At 47.2% G+C, this 25,584-nt stretch overlaps 1 protein-coding gene across 1 annotated transcript in view; it reads left to right on the top strand.

The window, feature by feature from the left end:
* Positions 1 to 23,190, top strand: part of LOC124038774 (BAH and coiled-coil domain-containing protein 1-like) — a 111,913-nt gene extending 88,723 nt beyond the window's left edge. Inside the window, 12 exon segments of the mRNA XM_046354840.1 lie at positions 2,135 to 2,370; positions 2,453 to 2,632; positions 5,875 to 6,275; positions 6,468 to 6,542; positions 13,848 to 13,983; positions 14,082 to 14,199; positions 14,321 to 14,619; positions 15,141 to 15,275; positions 18,394 to 19,706; positions 19,709 to 19,846; positions 19,979 to 20,215; positions 20,414 to 23,190. Coding sequence (XP_046210796.1) covers positions 2,135 to 2,370; positions 2,453 to 2,632; positions 5,875 to 6,275; positions 6,468 to 6,542; positions 13,848 to 13,983; positions 14,082 to 14,199; positions 14,321 to 14,619; positions 15,141 to 15,275; positions 18,394 to 19,706; positions 19,709 to 19,846; positions 19,979 to 20,215; positions 20,414 to 20,623 — 3,478 coding nt within the window. The 3' untranslated portion in view covers positions 20,624 to 23,190.
* The last annotated feature ends 2,394 nt before the right edge of the window (positions 23,191 to 25,584 follow it).

Genomic DNA, 25,584 nt, shown 5'->3' with positions numbered 1-25,584 from the left:
GCCCTGGAGCAGGGAGTGGTGGTGTTCAATGGAGGTGTTCATCTATCCAGCCCTGGAGCAGGGAGTGGTGGTGTTCAATGGAGGTGTTCATCTATCCAGCCCTGGAGCAGGGAGTGGTGGTGTTCAATGGAGAGGTGTTCATCTATTCAGCCCTGGAGCAGGGAGTGGTGGTGTTCAATGGAGGTGTTCATCTATCCAGCCCTGGAGCAGGGAGTGGTGGTGTTCAATGGAGGTGTTCATCTATCCAGCCCTGGAGCAGGGAGTGGTGGTGTTCAATGGAGGTGTTCATCTATCCAGCCCTGGAGCAGGGAGTGGTGGTGTTCAATGGAGAGGTGTTCATCTATTCAGCCCTGGAGCAGGGAGTGGTGGTGTTCAATGGAGGTGTTCATCTATCCAGCCCTGGAGCAGGGAGTGGTGGTGTTCAATAGAGGTGTTCATATATCCAGGCCTGGATCAGGGAGTGGTGGTGGGAGTGGTGGTGTTAAATAGAGGTGTTCATCTATCCAGCCCTGGAGCAGGGAGTGGTGGTGTTCAATGGAGGTGTTCATCTATCCAGCCCTGGAGCAGGGAGTGGTGGTGTTCAATGGAGGTGTTCATCTATCCAGCCCTGGAGCAGGGAGTGGTGGTGTTCAATAGAGGTGTTCAGCCCTGGGTGTTCAGGGAGTGGTGGTGTTCTATTCAGCCCTGGAGCAGGGAGTGGTGGTGTTCAATGGAGGTGTTCATCTATCCAGCCCTGGAGCAGGGAGTGGTGGTGTCACAATGGAGGTGTTCATCTATCCAGCCCTGGAGCAGGGAGTGGTGGTGTTCAATGGAGGTGTTCATCTATCCAGCCCTGGAGCAGGGAGTGGTGGTGTTCAATGAGAGGTGTTCATCTATTCAGCCCTGGAGCAGGGAGTGGTGGTGTTCAATGGAGGTGTTCATCTATCCAGCCCTGGAGCAGGGAGTGGTGGTGTTCAATGGAGGTGTTCATCTATCCAGCCCTGGAGCAGGGAGTGGTGGTGTTCAATGGAGGTGTTCATCTATCCAGCCCTGGAGCAGGGAGTGGTGGTGTTCAATGGGAGGTGTTCATCTATCCAGCCCTGGAGCAGGGAGTGGTGGTGTTCAATGGAGGTGTTCATCTATCCAGCCCTGGAGCAGGGAGTGGTGGTGTTCAATGGAGGTGTTCATCTATCCAGCCCTGGAGCAGGGAGTGGTGGTGTTCAATGGAGGTGTTCATCTATCCAGCCCTGGAGCAGGGAGTGGTGGTGTTCAATGGAGAGGTGAGGTGTTCATCTATTCAGCCCTGGAGCAGGGAGTGGTGGTGTTCAATGGAGGTGTTCATCTATCCAGCCCTGGAGCAGGGAGTGGTGGTGTTCAATGGAGGTGTTCATCTATCCAGCCCTGGAGCAGGGAGTGGTGGTGGTGTTCAATGGAGGTGTTCATCTATCCAGCCCTGGAGCAGGGAGTGGTGGTGTTCAATGGAGGTGTTCATCTATCCAGCCCTGGAGCAGGGAGTGGTGGTGTTCAATGGAGGTGTTCATCTATCCAGCCCTGGAGCAGGGAGTGGTGGTGTTCAATGGAGGTGTTCATCTATCCAGCCCTGGAGCAGGGGGTGGTGGTGTTCAAAAGAGATGTTCATCTATCCAGCCCTGGAGCAGGGAGTGGTGGTGTTCAATGGAGGTGTTCATCTATCCAGCCCTGGAGCAGGGAGTGGTGGTGTTCAATAGAGGTGTTCATCCATTCAGCCCTGGAGCTTAGGTCAACGGACAGACTCCCCCTGAGACTGCCTTGTCTCTCTCTTTCTCCTCCAACTCTCACCTTCCTGCCACCCTTCTCTCTGTTTTTCAGCCATTTTTCCCTTTTTCTTGTGGTTATTCATCAGGGTCTCATAGTCAGACTCCTCTTGGATATTTCAGAGTTTACCGACAGAAGGCTTTCTCTTCCAAACACAGCATCCGCACTGGAAAGGAACCCCCCCCCCTCTCCATACTCATCAAAGGCTAGACAGAGAGAAGGAGGAAAAGGGAGAAAGTAAAAGAGCTCTTGTGAGAGGTATAGAGGGCAGGAAGACCAGATGACCTGTTACCGTTTCTTTGATCTCCTTAGTTTTTGTTGTTTGTTTCTAAAATCCAACTCTCTTCTTTGTGTTTTTCAGGGCGGAGGATTATGAAGCAGATGGGAGCAGAGAGAAGCGGAGGAAGACGATGACTAATCAATGCTTCCTCACGAGGAGGAGAGGTCGTCCCAGCCTGAGCTCCCGACTAGCACGGAGGGTGACCCAGCTGCAGCAGAAGGTTGTGGCCCAGAGAGGTGCACCATCAGGGGGCATGCACCGCCGCAGACGGGACCCCAGACCTGGAGCCCACGCAAACTGCAGAGAGAGTGGCACAGGTAAAACAAACAAACGTAAACCTTGTACCACATACAGTACACTCCCTGACACTAACACACCCATCTCTCCATGTTCACCCAGCCGCCGATACATCCAGTAACCAGCAGGACTGGGTGCCCAATCAGGGGCTGAGGAGAAGGAGAGGTCGACCAAGGGTCAAACTGGGCGGACCTTCGACCAGAGTCCTCCGCAGAGGAGGTGTGGCCTCTGTGAAGCAGGAAATGAACGAGGGGAAGAGCAACAGCGAGTGCTCAGGCCAGGGTAAGTTACGTCTCAGTGAGATGTCTCCCGGCTGTGTGTTTGTGTGTGTTTGTTAGAGAGTAAGATGTCTTCCATCACAGTGGCCTCCTCTCACTTCCCTGCTCGTCTGTCACACCATTAAAACCATTAATGGCTGCCCACTGGCATGCTGCCCCCAAAACCACACTGTAACGTGAACCCCAATATCGCCTCTTTTAGAATGTCACACCCCTGTCGCCCCTCCTGCACCCCCTCAAACCAACCAGTAGAGACGCAGTGTCCCCCCTTCCCCAATAATCTCAAATTGATGTGGCCCTATTGTGTACGTCCTGTGTGTGCGTGTGTGAGAGAGTGTTGACGAGAACGTTGTGTAAATGTCAAGTGTGTCAGCGACACGACCCCTTTAGTCAGCCACACACAGCTGCCAATAAAGATCTGATCTGTGAGTGTGTATGAGTGTGTGCATGTGTGTGCTTGCATGCGTGTGTGCGTAGTTGAGTGTGTGTACATGCATTTGTGTCAGTGTGTTTGTACTGATGTTTGTCTGTCCATGAGAAAGACAGGACCATTGGGTTTCCTTGACCGCAGTTATTGAAAAGGACAAACATTTCTGAGTGGCCAACTGACCATAGTAGTGTGTTCTATAGTATATAGAGAACAAGTATTTGATACACTGCCGATTTTGCAGGTTTTCCAACTTACAAAGCATGTAGAGGTCTGTAATTGTTATCATAGGTACACTTCAACTGTGAGAGACAGAATCTAAAAAATCCAGAAAATCACATTGTATGATTTTTAAGTAATTCATTTGCATGACATAAGTATTTGATACATCAGAAAAGCAGAACTTAATATTTGGTACAGAAACCTTTGTTTGCAATTACAGAGATCATACGTTTCCTGTAGTTCTTGACCAGGTTTGCACACACTGCAGCAGGGATTTTGGCCCACTCCTCCATACAGGTCCTTCCGTAGCTCAGTTGGTAGAGCATGGCGCTTGTAACGCCAGGGTAGTGGGTTCGATTCCCGGGACCACCCATACGTAGAATGTATGCACACATGACTGTAAGTCGCTTTGGATAAAAGCGTCTGCTAAATGGCATATATATATATATATAGACCTTCTCCAGATCCTTCAGGTTTCGGGGCTGTCGCTGGGCAATAAGGACTTTCAGCTCCCTCCAAAGATTTTCTATTGGGTTCAGGTCTGGAGACTGGCTAGGCCACTCCAGGACCTTGAGATGCTTCTTACGGAGCCACTCCTTAGTTGCCCTGGCTGTGTGTTTCGGGTCGTTGTCATGCTGGAAGACCCAGCCACGACCCATCTTCAATGCTCTTACTGAAGGAAGGAGGTTGTTGGACAAGATCTCGCGATACATGGCCCCATCCATCCTCCCCTCAATACGGTGCAGTCGTCCTGTCCCCTTTGCAGAAAAGCATCCCCAACGAATGATGTTTCCACCTCCATGCTTCACGGTTGGGATGGTGTTCTTGGGGTTGTACTCATCATTCTTCTTCTTCCAAACACGACGAGTGGAGTTTAGACCAAAAAGCTATATTTTTGTCTCATCAGACCACCTTCTCCCATTCCTCCTCTGGATCATCCAGATGGTCATTGGAAAACTTCAGACGGGCCTGGACACGCGCTGGCTTGAGCAGGGGGACCTTGCGTGTGCTGCAGGATTTTAATCCATGACATTGTAGTGTGTTACTAATGGTTTTCTTTGAGGCTGTGGTCCCAGCTCTCTTCAGGTCATTGACCAGGTCCTGTCGTGTAGTTCTGGGCTGATCCCTCACCGTCCTCATGATCATTGATGCCCCACGAGGTGAGTTCCTGCATGGAGCCCCAGACTGAGGGTGATTGACCGTCATCTTGAACTTCTTCCATTTTCTAATAATTGCGCCAACAGTTGTTGCCTTCTCACCAAGCTGCTTGCCTATTGTCCTGTAGCCCATCCCAGCCTTGTGCAGGTCTACAATTTTATCCCTGATGTCCTTACACAGCTCTCTGGTCTTGGCCATTTTGGAGAGGTTGGAGTCTGTTTGATTGAGTGTGTGGACAGGTGTCTTTTATACAGGTAACGAGTTCAAACAGGTGCAGTTAATACAGGTAATGAGTGGAGAACAGGGGGGCTTCTTAAAGAAAAACTAACAGGTCTGTGAGAGCCGGAATTCTTACTGGTTGGTAGGTGATCAAATAATTATGTCATGCAATAAAATGCAAATTAATTACTTAAAAATCATACAATGTCATTTTCTGGATTTTTGTTTTAGATTCCTTCTCTCACAGTTGAAGTGTACTTATGATAAAAATTACAGACCTCTACATGCTTTGTAAGTAGGAAAACCTGCAAAACCGGCAGTGTATCAAATACTTCTTCTCCCCACTGTGCTGTGTGATACCCACTGTGGTGTCTTCCCTGCCTCTCTGTGCTGTGTGATAGTTTGTGTGGTGTCTTCCCTGCTTATCTGTGCTGTGTGATAGTTTGTGTGGTGTCTTCCCTGCCTCTCTGTGCTGTGTGATAGTTTGTGTGGTGTCTTCCCTGCTTATCTGTGCTGTGTGATAGTTTGTGTGGTGTCTTCCCTGCTTATCTGTGCTGTGTGATATTTTGTGTGGTGTCTTCCCTGCTTATCTGTGCTGTGTGATAGTTTGTGTGGTGTCTTCCCTGCGTATCTGTGCTGTGTGATAGTTTGTGTGGTGTCTTCCCTGCTTATCTGTGCTGTGTGATAGTTTGTGTGGTGTCTTCCCTGCCTCTAGTTTGTGTGGTGTCTTCCCTGCTTATCTGTGCTGTGTGATAGTTTGTGTGGTGTCTTCCCTGCTTATCTGTGCTGTGTGATAGTTTGTGTGGTGTCCTCCCTGCTTATCTGTGCTGTGTGATAGTTTGTGTGGTGTCTTCCCTGCTTATCTGTGCTGTGTGATAGTTTGTGTGGTGTCTTCCCTGCCTCTAGTTTGTGTGGTGTCTTCCCTGCTTATCTGTGCTGTGTGATAGTTTGTGTGGTGTCTTCCCTGCTTATCTGTGCTGTGTGATAGTTTGTGTGGTGTCTTCCCTGCCTCTCTGTGCTGTGTGATAGTTTGTGCGGTGTCTTCCCTGCCTCTCTGTGCTGATAGTTTGTTGCCTAAAGGGTAAAGGCCACTGAGTTATTTTACGATATAGCTACTCTACACTGTCATCAGATAGAGCCTGAGATTGAGATTGAGATGGTCGTGCCACAACTGATCTCCAAAGTTTCTAATGTATTATGTTGATTCCTTGATCCCACAGAGGAGGAAGAAGAGAGGCGCTATGACAGCGACGGAGGACTCAATGATGTAAATACAACGATACCATCCTCCAAAGACACGCCAACAAACTCTGCTGCGACTGGCCCAGCTGCTAAACTCCAAGCCAATCAGAAAGCCAGGAGCAAGGAGGAGAGGCAAGGTGATGATGTGAGCATGCCCAGTGTGGCACTGAGGAGGAGAGGAGCCCCCTGCAGGCCAGGCCCTGCTACTGTAGATGGGAGATGCCCAGAGCTCCAGGAGCCACAAGGGGCTAGGAGAGAACCTGTATCCAGCTGGAGGGTCTCGTTAGTGGGCAATAGCCTCCAGGACAGCAGGGCGGTCCAGGGACCAGTGGCGGAGGCAAAGAGGAAGATCTCGGGACAAGAAAGCTTTCTGGGAAAGGTGAGGTGGGAGAATGGAAGGACCCGTGGGAGGGGGGAATCTCTAGGTTAATCAAAAATGGCTTCCTCCTCTGTTAAAATCTTCCTCAACTACTTGCGACAGTTAAGATGCACGTGTTACGGTGTCTCCCTTGCTACATGGTAATCATGATCATTGTCTATAATACTAGCCTGTCCTGTGTGGTTTTTCCAGAGGAGAGGCTGCTGGCTGGAGACTGAGACCCAGAGAGAGGACACCACCAGGGCCAAGAGGAGCAGGAAGAAGCAGGTGGGGATGGGGGTCAGAATGGGCATGGTGGAGGAGGGATAGGGGCAACCAGAAAGAGGCAGTGAGGAACAGGAAATGACAGTTGGTGGCGAATCCTGAGTAGAAACAACAGGGAGAGTACAGTAGAACAGAGAGGTGGCGTGACTAGAGGGCATTCAGAGGCAGTTGGAACAGTGAAGATGTTTGGCAGTTGGAACAGAGATTATGCTAAGCAGTTGGAACAGAGATAATGTTAGGCAGTTGGAACAGAGATAATGTTAGGCAGTTGGAACAGAGATAATGTTAGGCAGTTGGAATAGATATGATGTTAGGCAGTTGGAACAGTGAAGATGTTAGGCAGTTGGAACAGATATTATGTTAAGCAGTTGGAACAGTGATGATGTTAGGCAGTTGGAACAGATATTATGTTAAGCAGTTGGAACAGTGATGATGTTAGGCAGTTGGAACAGTGATGATGTTAGGCAGTTGGAACAGTGAAGATGTTAGGCAGTTGGAACAGTGAAGATGTTAGGCAGTTGGAACAGTGATGATGTTGGGCAGTTGGAACAGTGATGATGTTAGGCAGTTGGAACAGTGAAGATGTTAGGCAGTTGGAACAGAGATGATGTTAGGCAGTTGGAACAGAGATAATGTTAGGCAGTTGGAATAGATATGATGTTAGGCAGTTGGAACAGTGAAGATGTTAGGCAGTTGGAACAGATATTATGTTAAGCAGTTGGAACAGAGATAATGTTAGGCAGTTGGAACAGTGATGATGTTAGGCAGTTGGAACAGTGAAGATGTTGGGCAGTTGGAACAGAGATGATGTTAGGCAGTTGGAACAGAGATGATGTTAGGCAGTTGGAACAGAGATGATGTTAGGCAGTTGGAACAGAGATGATGTTAGGCAGTTGGAACAGAGATGATGTTGGGCAGTTGGAACAGTGATGATGTTGGGCAGTTGGAACAGTGATGATGTTAGGCAGATGGAACAGTGATGATGTTAGGCAGTTGGAACAGTGATGATGTTAGGCAGTTGGAACAGTGATGATTTTGGGCAGTTGGAACAGTGATGATGTTAGGCAGTTGGAACAGTGATGATGTTAGGCAGTTGGAACAGTGATGATGTTAGGCAGTTGGAACAGTGAAGATGTTAGGCAGTTGGAACAGTGATGATGTTGGGCAGTTGGAACAGTGATGATGTTAGGCAGTTGGAACAGTGAAGATGTTAGGCAGTTGGAACAGAGATGATGTTAGGCAGTTGGAACAGAGATAATGTTAGGCAGTTGGAACAGTGATGATGTTGGGCAGTTGGAACAGTGATGATGTTAGGCAGTTGGAACAGTGATGATGTTGGGCAGTTGGAACAGTGATAATGTTGGCAGGTGGAACAGTGATAATGTTGGGCAGTTGGAACAGTGATAATGTTGGGCAGTTGGAACAGTGATGATGTTAGGCAGTTGGAACAGAGATGATGTTAGGCAGTTGGAACAGTGATGATGTTAGGCAGTTGGAACAGTGATGATGTTAGGCAGTTGGAACAGAGATGATGTTAGGCAGTTGGAACAGTGATGATGTTAGGCAGTTGGAACAGTGATGATGTTAGGCAGTTGGAACAGTGATGATGTTAGGCAGTTGGAACAGTGATGATGTTAGGCAGTTGGAACAGTGATGATGTTAGGCAGTTGGAACAGTGATGATGTTAGGCAGTTGGAACAGTGATGATGTTAGGCAGTTGGAACAGTGATGATGTTAGGCAGTTGGAACAGAGATGATGTTAGGCAGTTGGAACAGTGATGATGTTAGGCAGTTGGAACAGAGATGATGTTAGGCAGTTGGAACAGTGATGATGTTGGGCAGTTGGAACAGTGATAATGTTGGGCAGTTGGAACAGTGATAATGTTGGGCAGTTGGAACAGTGATGATGTTAGGCAGTTGGAACAGTGATGATGTTAGGCAGTTGGAACAGTGATGATTTTGGGCAGTTGGAACAGTGATGATGTTAGGCAGTTGGAACAGTGATGATGTTGGGCAGTTGGAACAGTGATAATGTTGGGCAGTTGGAACAGTGATGATGTTGGGCAGTTGGAACAGTGATAATGTTGGGCAGTTGGAACAGTGATGATGTTAGGCAGTTGGAACAGTGATGATTTTGGGCAGTTGGAACAGTGATGATGTTAGGCAGTTGGAACAGTGATGATGTTAGGCAGTTGGAACAGTGAAGATGTTAGGCAGTTGGAACAGAGATGATGTTAGGCAGTTGGAACAGTGAAGATGTTAGGCAGTTGGAACAGAGATAATGTTAGGCAGTTGGAACAGTGAAGATTTTGGGCAGTTGGAACAGTGATAATGTTGGGCAGTTGGAACAGTGAAGATGTTAGGCAGTTGGAACAGTGAAGATGTTAGGCAGTTGGAACAGTGATGATGTTAGGCAGTTGGAACAGTGATGATGTTAGGCAGTTGGAACAGTGATGATTTTGGGCAGTTGGAACAGTGATAATGTTGGGCAGTTGGAACAGTGATGATTTTGGGCAGTTGGAGGAATGAGGAGAAGCTATATGTAACCTAACTGGAAAGGTAATAGAAATGTGCTTCTGGCGAGTTTCCTTGACAGCACACAAAAGTCTTAAACTATGGCGTGACCTATTTTACCAAAGGGATTATTAGCTAACTCTGTATGGGTGGATCAGTTTAAAACAACCGTGAATGAGTCAGCTGGTGAGATATACGGACAATGAATAAGACTGATGACGTGTGTGAGTTGCCTTTACTCCAGTCTACTCTGTTCTGGAGAGAACAGCCCTGAGGTGGGACTGAACACGAGCCTAGTGTGTTCTGGTGAGAACAGCCCTGAGGTGGGTCTCAACACCAGTCTAATGTCTTCTGGTGAGAACAGCCCTGAGGTGGGACTAAACACAAGTCTAATGTGTTCTGGTGAGAACAGCCCTGAGGTGGGTCTCAACACCAGTCTAATGTCTTCTGGTGAGAACAGCCCTGAGGTGGGACTAAACACAAGTCTAATGTGTTCTGGTGAGAACAGCCCTGAGGTGGGTCTCAACACCAGTCTAATGTCTTCTGGTGAGAACAGCCCTGAGGTGGGACTAAACACAAGTCTAATGTCTTCTGGTGAGAACAGCCCTGAGGTGGATCTCAACACCAGTCTAATGTCTTCTGGTGAGAACAGCCCTGAGGTGGGTCTCAACACCAGTCTAATGTCTTCTGGTGAGAACAGCCCTGAGGTGGGACTAAACACGAGGCTAATGTCTTCTGGTGAGAACAGCCCTGAGGTGGATCTCAACACCAGTCTAATGTCTTCTGGTGAGAACAGCCCTGAGGTGGATCTCAACACCAGTCTAGTGTCTTCTGGTGAGAACAGCCCTGAGGTGGGACTAAACACAAGTCTAATGTCTTCTGGTGAGAACAGCCCTGAGGTGGGACTAAACACGAGCCTAGTGTGTTCTGGTGAGAACAGCCCTGAGGTGGGACTAAACACGAGCCTAGTGTGTTCTGGTGAGAACAGCCCTGAGTTGGGACTAAACACCAGCCCAGTGTGTTCTGGTGAGAACAGCCCTGAGGTGGGTCTCAACACCAGCCCAGTGTGTTCTGGTGAGAACAGCCCTGAGGTGGGTCTCAACACCAGCCCAGTGTGTTCTGGTGAGAACAGCCCTAAGTTGGGACTAAACACCAGCCCAGTGTGTTCTGGTGAGAACAGCCCTGAGGTGGGACTAAACACAAGTCTAATGTGTTCTGGTGAGAACAGCCCTGAGGTAGGACTAAACACAAGTCTAATTTGTTCTGGTGAGAACAGCCCTGAGGTGGGTCTCAACACCAGTCTAATGTCTTCTGGTGAGAACAGCCCTGAGGTGGGACTAAACACAAGTCTAATGTGTTCTGGTGAGAACAGCCCTGAGGTGGGTCTCAACACCAGTCTAATGTCTTCTGGTGAGAACAGCCCTGAGGTGGGACTAAACACGAGTCTAATGTCTTCTGGTGAGAACAGCCCTGAGGTGGATCTCAACACCAGTCTAATGTCTTCTGGTGAGAACAGCCCTGAGGTGGATCTCAACACCAGTCTAGTGTCTTCTGGTGAGAACAGCCCTGAGGTGGGACTAAACACAAGTCTAATGTGTTCTGGTGAGAACAGCGCTGAGGTGGGACTAAACACAAGTCTAATGTGTTCTGGTGAGAACAGCCCTGAGGTGGGACTAAACACAAGTCTAATGTGTTCTGGTGAGAACAGCCCTGAGGTGGGACTAAACACAAGTCTAATGTGTTCTGGTGAGAACAGCCCTGAGGTGGGTCTCAACACCAGTCTAATGTCTTCTGGTGAGAACAGCTCTGAGGTGGGACTAAACACGAGTCTAATGTCTTCTGGTGAGAACAGCCCTGAGGTGGATCTCAACACCAGTCTAATGTCTTCTGGTGAGAACAGCCCTGAGGTGGATCTCAACACCAGTCTAGTGTCTTCTGGTGAGAACAGCCCTGAGGTGGGACTAAACACAAGTCTAATGTGTTCTGGTGAGAACAGCGCTGAGGTGGGACTAAACACAAGTCTAATGTGTTCTGGTGAGAACAGCCCTGAGGTGGGACTAAACACAAGTCTAATGTGTTCTGGTGAGAACAGCCCTGAGGTGGGACTAAACACAAGTCTAATGTGTTCTGGTGAGAACAGCGCTGAGGTGGGACTAAACACAAGTCTAATGTGTTCTGGTGAGAACAGCCCTGAGGTGGACTAAACACAAGTCTAATGTGTTCTGGTGAGAACAGCCCTGAGGTGGGACTAAACACAAGTCTAATGTGTTCTGGTGAGAACAGCCCTGAGGTGGGACTAAACACAAGTCTAATGTGTTCTGGTGAGAACAGCCCTGAGGTAGGACTAAACACAAGTCTAATGTGTTCTGGTGAGAACAGCCCTGAGGTGGGACTAAACACAAGTCTAATGTGTTCTGGTGAGAACAGCCCTGAGGTGGGACTAAACACAAGTCTAATGTGTTCTGGTGAGAACAGCCCTGAGGTGGGACTAAACACAAGTCTAATGTGTTCTGGTGAGAACAGCCCTGAGGTGGGACTAAACACAAGTCTAATGTGTTCTGGTGAGAACAGCCCTGAGGTGGGACTAAACACAAGTCTAATGTGTTCTGGTGAGAACAGCCCTGAGGTGGGACTAAACACAAGTCTAATGTGTTCTGGTGAGAACAGCCCTGAGGTGGGACTAAACACAAGTCTAATGTGTTCTGGTGAGAACAGCCCTGAGGTGGGACTAAACACAAGTCTAATGTGTTCTGGTGAGAACAGCCCTGAGGTGGGACTAAACACAAGTCTAATGTGTTCTGGTGAGAACAGCCCTGAGGTAGGACTAAACACAAGTCGAATGTGTTCTGGTGAGAACAGCCCTGAGGTGGGACTAAACACAAGTCTAATGTGTTCTGGTGAGAACAGCCCTGAGGTAGGACTAAACACAAGTCTAATGTGTTCTGGTGAGAACAGCCCTGAGGTGGGACTAAACACCAACCTAGTGTGTTCTGGTGAGAACAGCCCTGATGTGGAGCTAAATACCAGCCTAGTGTGTTCTGGTGAGAACAGCCCTGAGGTGGGACTAAACACCAGCCCAGTGTGTTCTGGTGAGAACAGCCCTGAGGTGGGACTAAACACCAGCCCAGTGTGTTCTGGTGAGAACAGCCCTAAGTTGGGACTAAACACCAGCCCAGTGTGTTCTGGTGAGAACAGCCCTGAGGTGGGACTAAACACAAGTCTAATGTGTTCTGGTGAGAACAGCCCTAAGTTGGGACTAAACACCAGCCTAGTGTGTTCTGGTGAGAACAGCCCTGAGAGACAGACAGACAGACAGACAGACAGACAGACAGACAGACAGACAGACAGACAGACAGACAGACAGACAGACAGACAGACAGGCAGACAGGCAGACAGACAGACAGACAGGCAGGCAGGCAGGCAGGCAGGCAGGCAGGCAGGCAGGCAGGCAGGCAGGCAGGCAGGCAGGCAGGCAGGCAGGCAGGCAGGCAGGCAGGCAGGCACCAATCTACACACTCTTTGGAAACAGGCTGATTTTGAAGCTCCATCCATCAGTCGTCATTCATCATTAAGAAACCAGGTCAAACCAGAATTGGACTGTGTGTGTGTGTGTGTGTGTCTCAGTGCTGTGCGATTAGTACTTTTTGAAGTCTGTTTGATTTCGATTCAATTATTATTATTATATAAAGAAAATGTAAACATTCAATGCAATATGCATTATTTGGGTCGAATGCTGCAACAGGACAGAATAAAACAATTAATTAAAGTCCCATGATGGTAGTGACTTCCCATTACTGTTTATCAGTTATTAACCATCACTTATTCACATTACTTTACTTTAATAACATATTTCAGTTGTACATTTGTTTAATTTGATGACTATTATTTCATTCCAAGTCATCATCTTATCTCTTTAGATCTGCTGCCAATGCTGTCTGACAAAATCACTATTTTAGTAGTTTTCCAAAGTAAATAAGGCATACTATTATGACTACTGAATACCATCTATCAATCACTTAGATCATGTATTTTCAGGTAGAGATACCTCAGGAAGCAACAGATCAGATCAGATCAGATCGCTCATTCTTCTCTCTTCCGTAGCAGGCGTAAAAGAAACACAGACCGGCCAAGTAGATACGCAATGGATTATGGTCATTGTAGTTAATTACCACGTTTTCTGCACTTAACTATGTAGAATATTGGTCTGTTGGAAACTACAACTCCCTACTACATCGCACAATTCATGCTGGATCTGATTTATCTCTAGAGACACTGTGCAATGTGCACATTTAGAAGAAAAAAAATTGTGTGTGTTGAAAGAAAGGGGTAGTTCTGGCAGCAATGTATGGAAAAAAAAGATGACATGCTTTTGTTCTATCCCTGCACTAAAACACCAGATTCATTGATGATCATAATTTGAATTAGTGCTGTAATGGAAAAAAAGCCTGCACACTCTGTAGCTGTCCAGGACCTGGGAGGGTGATCACTGGTTTGGTCCTCCTGAGTGGCGCAGCGTTCTAAGGCAATGCATCTCAGTGCTAGAGGCGTCACTACAGACACCCTGGTTCAAATCCAGGCTGTATCACAACCGGCTGTGATTGGGAGTCCTATAGGGCGGTGCGCAATTGGCCCATTGTTGTCTGGGTTTGGCCGGTGTAGGCCGTCATTGTGAATAAAAATTTGTTCTTAACTGACTTGCCTAGTTAAATAACGGTTCCATTAAAAACATTTTTTTTTAAAGGAGTTTAAAGAGATATATATTCTAATGATGTAATTTCCTGTTTCCTGTTGCAGGCTAAGGGGCGTGCAGTGAGCCGGCTTCTGGAGAGCTTTGCGGCTGATGAAGGATTCCGATTGGACGAGGAGAGCAGCTTCTCTGAGGGGGAGGAGGAAGACATGGAGCATACACCTCACACACACAGAGAACCAGGTGAGAACACACACACATACACCACAGTCTCACAGGGTCACATACCAGGCTAAATGTTCATATTTTCTCTCTCTCCTTCTTGCTCTCTCTCTCTGCAGCACTGCTTAACTGTGTGCTGAGCAGGGAGATGCTGGTGGATGGTCTGAAGGTGTTGATATCTAAGGAGGATGAGCTGCTGTATGCTGCTCGACTACACACTCTGGACCTGCCTGACATGTAAGGCACTGACACCTACTGACACCAATTCATATGGCCTGCTTAATCACAGATAGGCATGTTGATACAAAGGATTGGCTGAATGGCTTGTAATACATTTAATACAATCTCCCTGCCCTAGATTCCGTGTAGTGATCGAGGGGGAGAGAGGGAACAGGCCTAGGATCTACTCTCTAGAACAGATATTACAAGAAGCGGTGTTGGACGTGCGGCCACAGACAGAGGCCATCCTGACTGCTGGGACACGTGTGTGTGCCTACTGGAGCGAACGCTCCCGTTGTCTCTACCCTGGAAACGTCCACAGAGGGGTTCCGGGCGAGGAGGAGAAGGGCAGTGTGATGGTGGAATTTGATGATGGAGACAGAGGAAGGATCTCCCTGCCCAACATACGCCTGCTGCCCAATGGGTACCAGATACACTGTGAGTATACTGCTCTCACACACACACACACACACACACACACACACACACACACACACACACACACACACACACACACACACACACACACACACACACACACACACACACACACACACACACACACACACACACACACACACACACACACACACACACACACACACACACACACACACACACACACACACACAGATTACACATTCCTGGAGGGTAAAGACATGGTCTGTCAACATTAGATCCAGACTCTGAGAGATTCATTCTCTGTGTCTGTTTTGCCCTACTTCTCTCTCTCTCACACGCTCTCTCATTTTTTTGTGTTCTCACTCTTTCTATCTTGCTCTCTCTCTGTCATTTTCTCATTCATTCTCTCACTCTTTCTATCTTGCTCTCTCTCTGTCATTTTCTCATTCATTCTCTCACTCTTTCTCTCTGTCATTCTCTCTCACTTTCACTCTCACTCTCACTCTCTCTCTCTCTCTCTCTCTCTCTCTCTCTCTCTCTCTCTCTCACTTACTCAGGTGCGGAGCCATCTCCAGCCCTGCTCTCAACTGGACGTTGTGGTCGCAGAAGCTCCACCCAGGACAGTAGAGATAAGCCCACAGAGGGACCAAACAATGAAGAGGCAGAAGGAAGGAGTCAGGAGAGGAGACCAGGTAATGGCTCAGAGCATAAGTTCACAGTATTAGATGGTTTCTCCTTTTTGTTTGAGATTGAGGCCAACAGCACCTGAGCAGCACCAGTGAGATAAGCATACTGGAGACACCACCATCAGAGGGGTTGGAAACGGTTCAGGGAACAGAACTGAAAACCAGAAAATAACCACATTTTTGAAGGACAGAAATGGAAGCTGGAACAAAAGTGATCCATACTGTAACTGAACTGTTATTTTAAAAGCATGGGAACCGGTTCCAGGCATATTTTCTAGTCCCATAAAGGGACATGCATCACAGCTCCTGTGCCAAAGCCCTCACTCTGTCACTCAGAAACTTATTCCAGTGTTTGACTGCCTGCCAGCTGAAAATCTTGGCCAGTGTGTGTGTTTAGGCTTCCTGCCCCTCTCCCTCTGAAGCATATGCTACTGTAACCCTCCTAGTGGTGTAAAAAACTTAAGTAAAAATACTTGAAGGTACTACCTAATTTGTTTTTAGAGTGTCTGTACTTTACTATTCATATTTTTTGACAACTACTTTTTTCCCACTACATTCCTAAAGAAAATCATGTACTTTTTACTTCATACATTTTCCATGATTTGCAGGACTGGAAAGTTGTCCAAATTCCCACAGTCATCAAGAGAACATCCCTGGTCATCCCTACTGCCTTTGATCTGGCGGACTCACTAAACACACATGCTTCGTTTGTAAATTATGTCTGAGTGTTGGAGTGTTCCCCTAGCAATCCGTAAAAAGCAAAAACATGACAATTTTGCTGTCTGGTTTGCTTATTAATATGATCAAATGTAAAATATTTTTGCAATTACATTTACTTTTGATACTAAAGCATATTTAAACCCAAATACTTTTAGACTTTTACTCAAGTCGTATTTTACTGGCTTACTTTTACTTGAGTCATTTTCTACTAAGGTATCTTTACTTTTACTCAAGTATGACAATGGGGTACTTTTTCCACCACTGGCCCCTCCCCATCTGAAGCAGAGGCTACTGTACTGACATTACAATCATGATTCAGAAGATAGGAGAGAGATTTTTAATTAGCTAGAAAAGAATGGATGCTAGTTAAGGATACTAAAGAACATGTGTTAACTACAGAAAGGTAAGACATGCTTTTAATTCTGGTGCTGCTCTGCACGCACATGTTTTTTAGTCAACTAGCTCACAGGACATTCAAAGTTTCCTTCATAGAAGCCGCTCCTCCTAGGTATAATTCTGTGGACCTAATTCAGATAATGCATATCATAACTAAGATGCCCAGCGCTTCCAGCCTCCTCCTCCACCCTCACTCACTCTCTCCCCACATGCAAAATGTCAGTCTATCTTGCGCCATAGGCTACACTTGTCTGTCAATCAGGCATTGTGAACAATTAGCTTGCCTGCTCTATCCGCACTGATTGGTGAAGTCATTTAATAACCTAAATGTAAAACAACGGTTGATTTCACAGGTAAAAAAAGGAACAATATAAACCGGTACTTTCTTTTGGTTCAAACCAGTACAGAACTTTTTATTTTGCTTGTGGGAAAGTGTAACGGAACTAAAAGGATAAAGGCAAACTGCTTCAGAGGCCAACTTACTAGTCAGACCATCTTTAATCATACACTATATATGCAAAAGTATGTGGGCAACCCTTCAAATGAGTGTATTTGACAGGTGTATAAAATCGAGCACACGGCCATGCAATCTCAATGGACAAACATTGTCAGTAGAATGGCCTTACTGAGGAGCTCAGTTACTGTCAACGTGGCACCATCATAGGATTACACCTTTCCAGCAAGTCAGTTCATCAAATGTCTGCCCTGCTAGAGCTTCCCTGGTCAACTATATGTGCTGTTATTGTGAAGTGGAAACATCTAGGAGCAACAATGGCTCAGCTGCGAAGTGGTAAGCCACACAAGCTCACAGAACGGGACCGCCGAGTGCTGAAGCTCGTAGAGCGTATTAATCATCTATCCTCGGTTGCAACACTCACTACCAAGTTCCAAACTGCCTCTGGAAGCAACATCAGCACAATAACTGTTTGCCGGGAGATTGATTTTAGGAGCAGCCGCACAAAAGCCTAAAATTACAATGTGCAATGCCAAGCGTCGGCTGGAGCGTTGAAAGCTCGCCACCATTGGACTCTGGAGTAGTGGAAAGTGTTCTCTGGAGTGATTAATCACGCTTCACCATCTGGCAGTCTGACGGACAAATTTGGGTTTGGCGGATGCGAGGAGAACGCTACCATAGTGCCAACTCTAAAGTTTGGTGGAGGAGGAATAATGGTCTGGGGCTGTTTTTCAGAGTTCGGGCTCCTTAGTTCCAGTGAAGGGAAATCTTAACGCTACATCATACAATGACATTCTAGATGATTCTGTGCTGCCAACTTTGTGACAACAGTTTGAGGAAGACCCTTTACCTGTTTCAGCATGACAACACCCCCGTGCACAAAGCGAGGTCCATACAGAAATGGTTTGATGAGATCGGGGTGGAAGAAATGTACTTCCCTGCACGGAGCCCTGACCTCATCTCCATCGAATACCTTTGGGATGAATTGGAACACCGAATGCGAGCCAGGCCTAATCGCCCAACATCAGTGTCCGACCTCACTAATGCTCTTGTGGCTGAATAGAAGCAAGTCTCCGCAGCAATGTTCCAACATCTAGTGGAAAGCCTTCCCAGAAGAGTGGAGGCTGTTATAGCAGCCAAGGGGGGACCAACTCCATATTAATGCCTATGGACTGAGATACTCAACGAGCAGGTTTCCACATACTTCTGGTCATGTAGTGTATATAACACACATATAGAATATGATTTTATCACACAGCTTCTTCCCTCTATGGAATCCCCGTCCACCTGCCTAACGTCATCACTGTTCCAACTGTTACTGATCTGAATGCCCTCCAGTCAAACAGCATTCCCACAACTCAACACAGACTAAATGTGACAAGGTGTCTCCAGTTCCACATTAAGGGCTGTAATTTATAGTTACACATAATTTGATCTCTTTGACTTGGTTTAAAGGAAGGTTAGGTACATTCATCTAGTTTATAAATCTCTCTTCTTTCTTTCCCTTTCTTTCCTTCTGTGTCTTTTTCTCTCTTACTCTGTTTATTCTTCCAGTTGGACGACCAAAGAAGGTCAAGCCAGAGGCCAATAGTTCAGCCACGACATCGTCAGAGAGAGTAACCGGGGGCAACACTTCCTCGATAAGCTGGCCGGTGAAGAGACTTCCAGCGGACTTCTTCCTGTTTAACGGGACATCCCGTAAAACTCACCGAGTGTGTCGCCAGCGAGACCTGGGGGTGTTCCACCGCCCAGCCACACACCCCCTCACCCCTCCCACACCCCTCAAGTGCATCTTTAGTTCCCCCTTTGAGGTTGACTCATTCAGTAGCATCGCCAACGGTTACGCCGGAGCCTTCAGAAGCGGAACCCACCGGCCTGTTACCACGGTAACGCCCCTGCTAAGTGACTCTGTCGCTATGACAACGGTACCCTCCAACAGGAAGTCGAGTGACAGGTACAGAAAACAGTTCCTGGTGAAGCTGGACCACGAGGGTGTGACCTCGCCCAAAACAAAGAATGGGAAAGCTCTGCTGCGTTTGGGGGGCAGCAGGGTGCACAAGGGTCCATCTGCAGGGGTGGAGAGGGCACCTCTCAGGTACATCCACCCTGCCCTGGTGGTGAAGAAGGGGGCACCTCTCAGGTATATCCACCCTGCCCTGGTGGTGAAAGACAGAAATAAAGGAGAAAGAAGAGGAGAGAGTGGAATGTCCAAGTCTGAGCCGCTCCTGAAGGGGGCGCCAGCCCTCAGAAAGGGGCTCCCCTCATCTGGTTTAGTGGGTCTGGGGGGAGAGTTTGGTACTCTGGACTGCCCCAGTGACTGCCCTAGCTCTTACTCTGAGCTGGATGAAGATGATGATGATGATGATGATGATGGAGATGAAGACGTAGCTCGGAGGAGAGCAGCAGCGGCGGGTGCTGGACGTTTCCTCTCACGTCTCTCTGTTTGCTCCTCGTCCTCTTCCTCTTCCTCCTCTTCTGGCTCCCTCTCTTCTTCCTCCCTCTGTTCTTCCGACTCCTCCTACTCCTCTGACGAAGAAGAATCTTCATCCCTCCTTCTCCGCCGAGCGCTGCTCCAGCAGCAGAAACACAAACACAAACAGAGCTTGACGTCTAACACCTTAACCCCTGACCCCACCACAAAGCCCAACCCAAGCACCGCCTCGGCAACACCACACTCCTACGTTGCAAAGGCAGCCATGTCCGTCACCGGGGAGTCAAAGGTGAGAGGAAGTGATAGAGGAGAGGACAGGAAGGAGTACGCATCAAAGGGGAGGACCAATAGTAGCAGCAGTGCATCCAAAAGCCAAACCAAGAGGAAAGGTGGACCCGTCTCCAACACACAGTCATTCCGACCCCCAACACACACAACCCGGCCTTCCAGCCCAAACCTCCCAAGGACCACCCAGCAGAAAAGAGGCAGAGGATGTTGTCACCGATCCCCCATCCTAATATGTCCGCCCTCCTGCCGAGTCGCCAGCTGTGGAAGTGGTCTGGAAATCCCACACAGGTCAGAGCATACATGTGGGAGCCTTAATGGTGAACACAATCTGAAGCAGACGTATTGACTTATTGACTGAGGTCTTACTGAATTGAATAACTGAGTAAGGTCTTACCTGTCCCCCCCCCTCTCCCCCTACAGAGGCGTGGTCTGAAGGGTAAGGCCCGTAAGTTGTTCTACAAGGCGATTGTGCGTGGTGGTGAGACGGTGCATGTGGGGGACTGTGCTGTGTTCCTGTCCCCCGGTCGGCCCCAGCTGCCCTACGTGGGGCGGGTGGAGAGCCTCTGGGAGTCCTGGTCCTCCAGCATGGTGGTCAGGGTCAAGTGGTTCTACCATCCCGAGGAGACGAGCCTGGGGAAGAGGCTTCATGACGGAAAGGTATGATGGATTATCATTCAACAACATGATCAACTTTTTGATCAAATGTATAAACTTTTTGATCAAATTTATCAAGTATTGATCAAGAATTTATCTACTTAAATCTATTTGGGGATTAATGAATAGGCTGTTCATTTATCTTTCAGTCTTCTATTTAACTCTGTGTTTAACATCTGTCTCCTTCCCTCCGCTATCCAGCATGCTTTGTACCAGTCGAGCCATGAGGATGAGAACGATGTCCAGACCATCTCCCACCGCTGCCAGGTGCTCAGTCGCACCGATTACGAGCACCTGATTCGCCGACGAAAGCCAGGGGGTGGGGCCCTGGATCTGTTTTACCTGGCAGGGACCTACGAGCCAACCACAGGCCAGCTGGTTAGCGCCGAGGGCGTGGCCATCGTCCCCTAGCAACAACTATGGAGTGTAAACAAAACAAAGCCTTAAAGATGCTAGCCTCATCTCTCCTGGATGAATCCAGCTACTTGTGCTGGTGTTAGTGAAGCATGGTTCTGTCCAAATCTAGAAGAGTTTGGAAACGAGGACCTTCCTTGGTTCTAGTTCCTGCTGGTTCTGGATCTCGGTTCTGGGTCCTATCTGGTGGTGGACGATCCCAACCCAAAAAGGGATAACAGCACTTTGGACCGCAGCACTGAAGTCATCTGATCTAATGTGATCTGAAGAGGGACTACAGTACTCTACTGACCTTCTGAAACTGACAGACAGTGTCCTTCCTCGCTACGTCTTGTCTCCAAGAGTTGTTTTACTGTCTGTCACAGAGTCAAAAACTGTCATAGACTGACTCTCTGGCAGTTTGTCAGAGAGACTCCTGTGACTCTTACTAGGTTGTTGCTGTAAGTGAGAATGTGATGTGTTCACGAGAGAGAGAGAGAGAGAGAGAGAGAGAGAGAGAGAGAGAGAGAGAGAGAGAGAGAGAGAGAGAGAGAGAGAGAGAGAGAGAGAGAGAGAGAGAGAGAGAGAGAGAGAGAGAGAGAGAGAGAGAGAGAGAGAGAGAGAGAGAGAGAGAGAGAGAGAGAGAGAGAGAGAGAGAGAGAGAGAGAGAGAGAGAGAGAACAAACACTGGTGGCTACACTGCTCTGATGATAAATGAATGACGGCAGGATTGAGAAATCCCAAAAGGACCAAAAACACTGTAGTTCTGAAGTGTGTGTGTGAGAGAGTGTATGTGCTGAGTGGTTGTAATGGATGCATTTGGTCCTTGAACAGCTGAGAGTAAATAGTGCTTTAGTGCATTTGCGGTGTGTGCGTGTGTGTGCGTGCGTTGGTCTCTCGTCTAGACCTCACCATGGAAACCCTAGATGTCTTTAACACTCAAAAAGTAAACCTAAATCTATGAATATTCATATATCAATGGATTTACTAACCGCTTCTTCTCTAGACAGAAAATAAGACAAAAAGGAATGATTATTTCTACAGTCAAGCCATACACTTCAATACCTCTCATATCCTTCTATTCAGGTACAGCTGAATGATTTGTCTATTTCTGTGTGTTGTACAGCATTATGTATAAAGACTTTAATATTCAACTGGACATAGTATACATATATAATATACATGAAGAGAGAACTATATTCCTCTTTGTTGCTCTTTATGTTGTTATTTTTTCAATGACTGTTGAATAGTTATTTTGGCTTAGGGGGAGGAGCTTTAAGACTTCTTCTCTTTCTGCACTGAGTACGTTGTGGAGATGGGATGGGGTCCATGAGGGGTAAAGCTGTAAATATGCGACGGGATGGGTTCAAGTCCCATTTTGGGGGTTAGTTGTGGATTTAGTGACCGGGGATGTTTTTATAAGAAAAGTGGAAAATGATTTTTTTGTTCACATCATCATTGGTCTGGTTTTGTATATTGTTCTTCTAGGTTTTATTGTCTATAATAATGTTGCTTATTCTCCTGTGGGGGTTTCAAATGTAGATTTCTTTGTTTTTAGAAATACTGGAAAGAGTTTTTTCTATTCGCTGATCCTTAAAGGTCCAGACTAGAGAGTTCTAGATGTTCTATATCTATATATTCCTAGAGGAAATCTATGTCTATTTATCTGGCCTAAAAAAATACTAAACCAAAGCGCATCTATGTTTTGTTTCATCACATTAGAATGAAGAAATATAAAAATATGAAATATTCAATAAAATCTGAAATATTCAATAAAATCTGAATTCGGAGATCCCTGCAATCATATTCAAGTAGCTCACCTGGGTTTCCCTCCTACCTGTTGGCATAGTACATGGCTTAACATTCACCATCATGTTGCCATGGGAACACAGCAACTTTATCTTCCTGCACGTAGCTTGGCTGTTGCACTTGAAGGCTCCATGACAACCATATGGCATCTCATGACTGTGAAGGACAATCAAAGCCAATCAAAAGAGGGGAATGTCTAAAAAAAATGATTAAGGATCCAATCAAAATTGTGCTTAATCTTTTCACTTTTCTTTCTGCTTTGCCAAAAATGTGTCTTTCTGTTTTTATTTTTATTTCACCTTCCACCCTTTCCTGCCAGTTATATATGCCTGGGATGACTGTTTCCAGTGTTGGGGTTTTCACAAGGAGAACATGAATGCCTTTTCATATGAGACGTACATGAGCTGACTTTTAAACAACATTGTGGCTGTAACACTATGACGCAAAAGCTTAAAATAAATCTAATGTGAACATCCATGTTATATTACTTTTTGTAGGTCTTTAAACAATATTTTAAAAGCTGTATTTTCTTAAAGAAACACTGGATTTAGTTCTAAACATCACATTGGGTGAAGTGACATCATCTTTGCGCGACCTGTTTTGAGACCAACTGGAAACGACTTACTTTGTAGGTTTGGTATATAGTTTGTGACAATTGTCTCAGTCATTGTTGGAAATATGACTAAAATATTTCCCCTGTGTAAAAAACAAAGTTATTTATCTTAATTTTATTGCCTTTCTGTTGCATTTAATTAATAAAAAAATGCTCAAAATGATCAAATCTATGTTTTTCTTGTCTTTCTTTAGTGGATTAGAAGTAGGTCTACCTGGATTAGAAGTAGGTCTACCTGGATTAGAAGTAGGTATACCTAGATTAGAAGTAGGTCTACCTAGATTAGAAGTAGGTCTACCTAGATTAGAAGTAGGCCTACCTAGATTAGAAGTAGGTCTACCTGGATTAGAAGTAGGCCTACCTGGGTTTAGTTTAAAAGGTAGAAATCATTCTCAATCCACTGTCAGGTGCAGAAATAAGGAAACAGGGAGAGAAAAAGATTGGGGAAAAGTGAACTGAAACTTTCTATCATGGTTGAATGAAACAGAGAAATAGAGATATGTTTTGTGTGTGTGTGTGACGCCTATACCATCTCCTGTCTAGTATAGAGTTTCTGGGACAGGGTGTATAGATTTGAAAATTGTATTTGATACTTCCTGAGATGCATTCATACCTTTTTATTACATTATTAAACCTACGTGGATTACTGCCCTAACCTGCATAAAGCCTCATATTACTGTAGTTGGCTCATGGCAACATACACAGCCGAGTAGAGAATCTCAACACTGATTGAGGGTCAGCTTTATGTTTCAGGTCGGAATCTTTACTAGATGCTGTTCTTCCACTAACCTCATTGCAACTCCCCTCCAAGTCTCCGACCACTACCTTGTATCCTTTTCCCTCTCGCTCTCATCCAACACCTCCCACACTGCCCCTACTCGGATGGTATCGCGCCGTCCCAACCTTCGCTCTCTCTCCCCCGCTACTCTCTCCTCTTCCATCCTATCATCTCTTCCCTCTGCTCAAACCTTCTCCAACCTATCTCCTGATTCTGCCTCCTCAACCCTCCTCTCCTCCCTTTCTGCATCCTTTGACTCTCTATGTCCCCTATCCTCCAGGCCGGCTCGGTCCTCCCCTCCCACCCGTGGCTCGACGACTCATTGCGAGCTCACAGAACAGGGCTCCGGGCAGCCGAGCGGAAATGGAGGAAAACTCGCCTCCCTGCGGACCTGGCATCCTTTCACTCCCTCCTCTCTACATTTTCCTCCTCTGTCTCTGCTGCTAAAGCCACTTTCTACCACTCTAAATTCCAAGCATCTGCCTCTAACCCTAGGAAGCTCTTTGCCACCTTCTCCTCCCTCCTGAATCCCCCCCCCTCCTCCCTCTCTGCAGATGACTTCGTCAACCATTTTGAAAAGAAGGTCGACGACATCCGATCCTTGTTTGCTAAGTCAAACGACACCGCTGGTTCTGCTCACACTGCCCTACCCTGTGCTCTGACCTCTTTCTCCCCTCTCTCTCCAGATGAAATCTCGCGTCTTGTGACGGCCGGCCGCCCAACAACCTGCCCGCTTGACCCTATCCCCTCCTCTCTTCTCCAGACCATTTCCGGAGACCTTCTCCCTTACCTCACCTCGATCATCTACTCATCCCTGACCGCTGGCTACGTCCCTTCCGTCTTCAAGAGAGCGAGAGTTGCACCCCTTCTGAAAAAACCTACACTCGATCCCTCCGATGTCAACAATTACAGACCAGTATCCCTTCTTTCTTTTCTCTCCAAAACTCTTGAACGTGCCGTCCTTGGCCAGCTCTCCCCCTATCTCTCTCTGAATGACCTTCTTGATCCAAATCAGTCAGGTTTCAAGACTAGTCATTCAACTGAGACTGCTCTCCTCTGTATCACGGAGGCGCTCCGCACTGCTAAAGCTAACTCTCTCTCCTCTGCTCTCACCCTTCTAGATCTATCGGCTGCCTTCGATACTGTGAACCATCAGATCCTCCTCTCCACCCTCTCCGAGTTGGGCATCTCCGGCGCGGCCCACGCTTGGATTGCGTCCTACCTGACAGGTCACTCCTACCAGGTGGCGTGGCGAGAATCTGTCTCCTCACCACGCGCTCTCACCACTGGTGTCCCCCAGGGCTCGGTTCTAGGCCCTCTCCTATTCTCGCTATACACCAAGTCACTTGGCTCTGTCATAACCTCTCATGGTCTCTCCTATCATTGCTATGCAGACGACACACAATTAATCTTCTCCTTTCCCCCTTCTGATGACCAGGTGGCGAATCGCATCTCTGCATGTCTGGCAGACATATCAGTGTGGATGACGGATCACCACCTCAAGCTGAACCTCGGCAAGACGGAGCTGCTCTTCCTCCCGGGGAAGGACTGCCCGTTCCATGATCTCGCCATCACGGTTGACAACTCCATTGTGTCCTCCTCCCAGAGCGCTAAGAACCTTGGCGTGATCCTGGACAACACCCTGTCGTTCTCAACCAACATCAAGGTGGTGGCCCGTTCCTGTAGGTTCATGCTCTACAACATCCGCAGAGTACGACCCTGCCTCACACAGGAAGCGGCGCAGGTCCTAATCCAGGCACTTGTCATCTCCCGTCTGGA

This window comes from Oncorhynchus gorbuscha, linkage group LG06, assembly GCF_021184085.1.
Source record: "Oncorhynchus gorbuscha isolate QuinsamMale2020 ecotype Even-year linkage group LG06, OgorEven_v1.0, whole genome shotgun sequence".
Lineage (NCBI taxonomy): Eukaryota > Metazoa > Chordata > Actinopteri > Salmoniformes > Salmonidae > Oncorhynchus > Oncorhynchus gorbuscha.
Note: the sequence above shows the minus strand (reverse complement) of the source record. Positions and strands in the feature narration are given on the sequence as shown.